Raw genomic sequence first — 8342 nt, 5'->3', positions numbered from 1 at the left:
TTTTGCTTAAAGACTTTTGCGATTTTTGCTTCTAGAAGGGGGCAGCTGTCCCTTGCTGGGTACGCCCATGCACCTTTACTTGGTTTTTATGTTAAATGTGGATGATTCTTTTGCATATGTAAAGCACTCCAATTACCTTCAGAATTCCAAGCATTGCATTCCAATCCACATAGTCAAATGTCTTCTCTTAGTCCATGAACACTATGATTGTGGGCTTATTCTTTTCAGTTCTTTCCTCTACGAACAGCCTTATGGCCTAGTATTGCAGTTTTTCTTGTGCCTTTGCTTTTTCTGAATCTGCATTGGTTCTCATCAAGGTACTCTTCGGCTCTTGATCTATCCTTCTGTCAGTATTTTCAGCATTGTGTGTGGTCAGACGTCTGTTCACAAAATTTCACTGTTTTTCACCCTTTTTTTTGTGGAAATTGGAATGATGATGTTCCTCTCAAAGTCATTTGGAATCTCACATTTTGGGCATGTTTTGTTTATGATTTTATGCAGCTGGTTCATGGTCTTTTCACCTGCATTTTTTATTAGTTCTGCTGGAAGATAGTAAATTCTAGATGCTTTATTCATCCATAGGTCTCTTACTGCTTAGTCAAATTCCGATGATAAAATTGGGACTCCCACGGGCAGATCCAGGATTTTTTTCTGGGGGGCCACAGGGGTCTGATAGGTCTTCTCTTGTTTGAGATTAAGAACAAAATACAAAAATTACGGTACAAAATATTCTCTTTATTTTCATATAAAAAATATTAATATTAAATAAACGATTGAGGCCCATAATATACAAAATAAAACAAACTTAATGATAACTGTATTAAAAATCTTGTCTATTTTTTAAGCATCTGGGAGGGGGGGCACATGCCTCCGTGCCCCCCCCCCCTCCTAAATCAGCCTATGGGGACTCCCATAACATTTTTATCCTGTGCCCTTTCATCTCCTATAGCTTTTGTTCTAAGACTGTCTGCGACAACTCTTCCTGGTATTCTTTTCATCTCTTGACTTTGTCTTCATTTTCAATCATCAGTTTTCCATTTTTATCCCTTAGGTTATGCCCCTTACCTGAAGTCGTTTCTCACTAACCTATTGGCTGCTTCTACTTATACATATACAAGATTGTTCTCTAAGTCTTCACTAATAGTCTTCATCCAGGTTTCTCTAGTCTTCCTTGCTTTATAGTAAATCTTGTACTTTAATCTGTTATAACTATTCTGTTATTCCTCAGTTTTCACAAATTCTTCTTTCTTCAGTAAGATCTAAACCTAGTATGATCCATGGTTTTTTCTTGATGACTTTCTGTCTACCAAGAACTTTTTCTGCTGCTACCTGTAGGTTCTTTCTGATAATGCTTTCCAACTCTCAACCACTGCTTTCTTGACCACTTTCTCTCCTCTTTTGTTTTCCTCTTGTTTCTTGAAATGCGACTTCATTTTGGACTTCCTTCACTTTTTCAACTTTCCAAATATTTTCTTTGCCTTCTTCAGTTTTTTACTTGAGGTGGCATTCCATTATAACTAAGTTATGGTAACTGTTGACATCTGTTTGCAGTCTTTCTCATGGTTCCTGATCAATCTTTGTTTCACTAAATTTTTTTCGGTGAGGAATCTTCTTTAGCCTCTTGGCATTTTTCACTTGTATCTTCTGCACATGGAATTTTTAAATAAATTTTGGCAAACACTAGCCTATGCTCTGTACAGAATTTAAGTAGCCTTCCTCCCCTTTCGTTTTGGTTTTCTAATGCTCATTTTCTGGTTTATTCTTCCGTCTTGACCTTCATTAATGACAGAATTCCAATCTCCTACTAGTAGAACAGGGGTCGACAAAGTATAGCTTGCAAGCTCCATGCAGCTCTTTCAATGTCAAATGCAGCCCTCTAGAGCCATGTCCGAAAAATAATAATCATTTTATTTTCAAAACAAAAAAAAAAATGCTGCAAACAGGATGAAAACCATGAATTTAGGAGGGAAAGAGGATGAAGCATCCGTGTAATGAATACATTGCCAGTAGTCAAATTAAAGCACGGTCGAAATGTAGCTGCACGGCTGGTTGCATAACTTTTGGCTGATCCGTCTGAAAATGTTGGTTGCTGACCCTTGACCTATAATAATATGATTTTCTTTGCCTCTTACCTGCCTGATTACTTCTGTGATATCTTCACGGATGTCTTCTACTACTTAATAATCATACTCTGATGTAGGCATGTCCACACCAGTATAATAGCTATGGCAGGGGCCGTCTTCCCAGGTCGGCCCCCACAATGCTCACATCTATCGTGAAACATATAGGAAAAGTGTAACAAAAAAAGGTTCACATTACACGAGCCAAGTATTTTTGCTGTTGTATAATTCTATCTAGCGATTTGATCGATGGATTTTTCTTCCTCATAGGAAAACCCACTAAAATCGCTGGCACATTAATTGCGTATGCTTGGTTTCGCTAATAGTAGGACCCACCCGCCTTTGTGACGGTGCGGGATTCCTCGTCCCTTCCCTTCCTTCCCTGTCCCCTCCCAGGAGGCGTCGTTGGGCTCCTATCGCTGCGGTGCCTCCTTCCTTGTTCCTTCCTGTCCTTCCCCTCCTGCGGGCAGAGGAGAAAAGCTAGCGCTTAGAATCCCTGCCCCAGGAGTGTAACCTGCGAGCCCGCCCTAGGTGTCTCGTTTCCACTGTTGTATAATTCTACATTTTCATTAGTTGCTTTATTTAGTACTTACAGTAAAACCTCTATGTTGTGTACCTCTTTACATCATAAACCTCCATACTTCATACCACCCCTACGGTTCTGTCTGATTTACATGTAAATTTATAGGCAAACCTCTTTGTAGTGTACCTCTTTATGTCATAAAACCTCTACTTATCATACCAAGGAGACACCCCTGAGACGGCCTAACTATAGCAAATCGTACCAAGACAACAAGGGACCATTAATGCAGCTGTGATTACTTACATGGAACGACATTTTCAGCAATAAATTTTTCACTCTTTTTTTTCTTATATACCTTTAATATGCTTTAATTTTCATGTTAATCATTAGTTGTGGCCATTTTGTTCAATATGAGAGCATACCTAACAGTAAATAAGAAATAAGGTATCCAACTATCCTAATCATTTTAAGTGACTGTTGAATTGAGAGAGATCACATTGTTTTCTCTTGAATCATGGTAAAAATCATGCGATAGAGCTCGCTTTCTGTAATTATTAAATAATGAATATATGTTCAGTGATGCATGCATTTTTGTTTAAACACATAAATATAATGGTTTAAAAGACAGTAGTGCCTTTCATTTCCGGAGGATATGAAAAAATGGTGCCTATCACTAAAACCTCTATATAGTGAACCTCCATACATCAAATTGCCCAAATTTTGGTCCCCTCCAATAAGAGGTAAAGAGGCTTTGCTTATGTACTCATTGTAGAAAGAGTTTATGAAAAATAAGTAAAATGAAGGTGTCAGAAAATAAAAGAGAACTTGGTGCTTTTTTTTGAAAGGGTTATTCAAAATGGTTGTTTTAGAGATTTTTTAGATTTCAGTGAAGTTTCAAGGAATGAATTTGCTAAATAGAGAATAGAACCATAATACATACATTGTAACATTTTATAACCTGTGAAATTATCACTTTTTATAGTATTTTTTTCTAACGGAATTGCTATTTTTATTAAATTTTATCTAGTTTTTAAGAGCCTAAATAGCGTCAAAATCCATTTCCAGACATATAATTTGGAAGCAGTTGGATTGGCTATTGACATCGACATTTTAGGATGTGCGGAGGTTCCACCTCATTAAAAATATATTGATACACAAAATACATTTTTTTATTTTTTGGATTATTTCAAAGTTTAGAAATAATCTGTAATTTTTTTTCTTTTGGGGGTCAAAACCTAATGTTGCTCCAGAATGGTACTGATTAATAGCACAGTTAAGAGATTTCCCTTGACGCATGCCAAGATCACAAATATGTACTCTATTTAAATCTGCAGGTGTGGCATGTGTGTTTGTAACATGTAATGGTGTGCAATTTTTGAAACAACAGATTTTGTTTTGATAAATTTGCTGTCATGTTTATAATTTAGATACTTCTGTATTGATTTTTAACTCCTTTAATTGATTTGTTTGAGACAAATGATTATTTTTATGAATGTTATGTTTATTAAAACAATAAATAAAAATACAGGTAATGTGAAAGTCTAAAATAAACAGACAAAATTTATTGTGAATATCAGCATCTTTAGATGTAAAATTATTTTTTTAAGAATATTTCTGTAATTCAGATGATGAAACCACTTATAAAAAATCACTGAAGTGGTGTCAACATACAGGCCATAAATTTTAGCTGGCTAATTGGCAATAATATTTTAGAATTATATAGGTACTTCTATATCGTATGGAATACTGGAAACAGTTTTTCCAACTCCACGAAAGAATAAAAAAATATACCAGTGTATATGAATTCATTATTCATTTATCATATTGAAATCCTAAGATAGGTGTACTGCCACCTTCCATTCCTCCCTATCCTATGTCAGCTATCATATCATGCCAGAAATATTTATATAATGTGAAAAACATACCAAAAATGTTAGTACTTTTTTACATTCTTCATATTCCTATCAAAAATACCAGCAAATTTTGGTAGCTCCAATGTAATAAGTCAGAGATAAAATCATAAGCCATACGTATTAACTCATTAGCCCTGAGGATGTTGGGAAAGTCTCCCAACGAAACGTCGGCCTACACAATGCAGACCCTGACCCGGTTGGAAACCCGAGATGCTTTCATCCATGCTATTCACCGGGAAAAGCTCAGATTCTTCAATATGATTTATTCTTCCGTGTATTGGAATAGTGCCTAAATACAAAATGATATAGGTGGTAAATATTTCTTTGGTGATACAAGTTTTTATCATTGTATAATATGAAGATATCACTAGTGATAACTTTTTGGCATAAAATGATAAAAAAAGGTATCACTTTAATACTTGGGTACATTCTGTTAATCATACATAATGCATAAAATATTTTTCAGGACCCCTAACCAAAGGGAAATGGCCAGCCAGCACTATCACCATAATTTCTCCACATGTCCTATGCATCAGATCTCCAAGGGTTACATGGTTTTCAGTCTTAGGATTCCAATGTGGTCCTCTATTGGAAGATGAAGACTTCAGCATAGCATCAATGCAATCGTAAGTTTGGCTTCAGTTTATTCTCATATATAATAGAGAAAGGACGGCAATGGTGCTGTGGTAGATGAAAAAAAGCAAGAAAATCAGAGAGTAAAAATGCGGCCTGGCTGGGACTCAAACTCAGAACCTAATGTTTGCCAGCCGGGTGCTCTACCAGTTGCATGTCAGCATTTTTATCCTTGCTGAACTTCATGATTATGGCAGGTTTATTTAATTTGGAATCCATGTTTTTTATGGTGAATAATATACAGCATTAGGCTAGCTATATTCCATTTGAGAACATATGAAACTAGTGCAATTTTTCTTTGAAAACAAAAAATAAAGAAATCTCCACTAACTAATCGTTTTAGTGCATAGAATGTTTCAGCATACGAAGCTGCATCTATTATGACACAACACTTACAGTGGAACCTCGTTAAAGCGAGTACGGGCTATAGCGACACCCCCGCTATTACGAGAGATAGCCGATGCACCGTCAATTGACCCTATAATAAGTGTGTTAAAAAATTCGTTTTTACGAGACCCTTTCGGTGTTGGCTCTCGCCATAGCGAGGGTTTCACCGCCGGAAGACTTTCATGAAGACTCCTTAACCTCTGTGATTGCTAGCGATCTGTTAGAAATGAAGTTAATGGAGTGCTCAGTCTCAAATTTATGTGGTAAACTGTCGTTCGATAAATATGTATAATGATTGACGAAACAATGCTTTGCATGATTTTTAATCAGTGCGGCGCTTATAAATTGTTTGAATAGTTAGTCGTTATTTGAGTAAGGAAATTTAGTGATGCAAAAAAACATCGCCTTTCGTCTGGATTTATGCTTACGTTTATCGGATAGATGTTTATCTATCGCCGCACCACTCCTGTACCTGTATATCTGTTTGCAACAGGCATATTGGCTATTATTTGCTCCACCTCCGGTAAAGCGACAATTCGCTATAGCGAGTGTTTATTAGTGCACCGTGGGGTGTCGTTATATCGAGGTTTCACTGTACTTGGTTTACATGCAGGGGCGCCGACTTATAAAAAATATTGGGGGGGCCCATATCGGAGGTCTTGCCCCGGGAAGAAGTTAAATTCAAAGTGTGTCGCAGCACCGAAACACTACCATGATTCACATGTGCACCACTTGATTCAGTTAACCTGCTTAACCATATAATTATTTGTTTCAACCCACATTGTTGAATTTATTTTAAAAGGTAACCATCGTCAAACATGGGAAATAAAAATAACAAATATATTTATGTGATTTCACAAAGCATAATATAACTTAATTATTTTCTTGAATTATTGAGGGGGCTCCGCCCCCCCCCAAACGAATCTTTGAGGGGGCTCGGGCCCCCTCAGGCCCCATGGAGTCGGCGCCATTGTTTACATGGCATAAACTGCCTAATGTGTAATTTTCTTGTATGTGTTGGGAGCATTTTATCTGCTGTGACTATTGGTGAAACAGTAACCCATTCCGACTTTGTGAAACAAAAATATCAAAAACTATGTCTTTGCCATATCCTATAGTAATTAATCACTTCATCATGCTTATCAATGTTGGTAAGATGAATTTTCCCATCATAACCTTAGCTAGGACCCATGAATGGATAAATGCGAATGAGAGTCAATCCAAAATAACTAAGTATTGATGACCACATCCTAAGAAAACATGCGTGCAAATATTCAAAACTTATCACATATGGTCGTATGCCTCAGCTCTGGGTTGCACATAACTCTTTGTTACTATATGATACCTATGGGTGGTGAAAAGATAAGTTTTCATATAAAAAAACAGTGGTAGAACAATAGATATCAGTATAAAGGGACTGAGAATACATATCAGATAATGGGAAAATCATAAACCACTTCCAAATAAATAAGAGGTATGGGTGTATGAACTGCATCTACATAGTAGCTCACTAGGTATGCGTATTTGTAAATATGTAGCAATAGAATGGCCACCAGATTAGATTATATTGTTGAGAGTTATAGGGTGCTATGCCAAAAGCACTTGGACCTAAGTGGTCCATTGTGCTATCCACCAATGAATGATTACCCATAGAGCCCAATATCCTTGCTAAAGGTGTCAGGTCTATCACCGGTAAATCTCTGATCTCCATGGGTTCCAAAAACAGTGAGCCCAGGTGTCTGCTACAAGACCTCATAACGGCAGAACACTTGAGTATCAGATGGTAGATTGTTTTCTCCTCTTCCTCACGCCATCTGGGTATGTCTGAGTTGGTGATTCCCAAGAGATGCAAATGTCTCATTTCACGTTATTGTCTAGTGAGTAGGCCTACTATCGTCCTCTGTTGACCTCTGTTAATAAGGAGAAGTCTTCTTGGGAGTCCTTCCCTAGGCCCACAAATAAGTACTTTGGCCTGTCATAGACCCAGTTTCCCCCATTTCTTGCCATATCTTTACGTGCTGGGCAAGGCCCCATGTTTTGATCTTGGCAATAGCAGTTGAGGGTATAATTTGCACAAAAGGTTCCAGACCAAATGGATTTATGCCAGCACCAGCCTTAGCCACTTCATCTGCTAGCTCATTTCCGGATATCCCAACATGTCCAGGTATCCAGAAGAGTTCTATCTTGTAGTGTCTTCGTATCACATTGAGTGCCTCACAACACTCAGAAAGTAGCTTAGACTTGCACCAAGAGGATGTCAGGGCTTTCAGAGCAGCTTGACTGTCGGTGCATATGTGAATTTGTCTGATGAATAGTCCTGCCTCCTTGATGGTATATGTACAGATCAGAATGGCAAGCACCTCAGCCTGAAAAACCGTAGCATATTCTCCCAGTGGGATTGATATCCTTTTGTCTGGGGAAAGACAACAAATGCCAGCCCCTGCTCTTTCTTCCTTCTTGAAGAGAATTGGGGAACGGTTGAAAAACGCCGTCATGGAGTCTGACTCCATTTAAAGGATGAGATCAGACATTCTGATTTTTTCCCACAGCTGTCCATGTCCGGAGGAGTTGCCTCTGTCATGCAATTGTCCTATATTCTTCAGACGATAGGTCGCCAGCCTTGCCTGAACTTCAACTTCCACGTACAGTGGATCCAGGTTCAGGAGGTTCTCCATATCTAGGATTGGGGTAGTTCTCATTGCTCCTGTTATACCCATGAAAGAGAATGGTTATTAAGCATAACGGAAACAAGCACTGACAATCTCA

The 8342-nt window shown here is 37.8% G+C and overlaps 1 protein-coding gene across 1 annotated transcript; it reads right to left on the bottom strand.

Annotated features, from left to right (window-relative positions):
• Positions 1 to 7522: 7522 nt before the first annotated feature.
• On the bottom strand, positions 7523 to 8071 carry LOC124162988. The gene has a single exon (XM_046539771.1). It carries the CDS (start codon positions 8069 to 8071, stop codon positions 7523 to 7525), a length of 549 nt encoding a protein of 182 aa, XP_046395727.1.
• Between the last annotated feature and the right edge of the window lie 271 nt (positions 8072 to 8342).

This window comes from Ischnura elegans, chromosome 7 (assembly GCF_921293095.1).
Source record: "Ischnura elegans chromosome 7, ioIscEleg1.1, whole genome shotgun sequence".
NCBI lineage: Eukaryota > Metazoa > Arthropoda > Insecta > Odonata > Coenagrionidae > Ischnura > Ischnura elegans.
This window is presented reverse-complemented; position numbering and strand designations above follow the sequence as displayed.

Excerpts from the sequence above, each read along its gene's own strand:
- LOC124162988 (XM_046539771.1), bottom strand. The coding sequence starts at position 8,071 with ATGACGGCGTTTTTCAACCGTTCCCCAATTCTCTTCAAGAAGGAAGAA.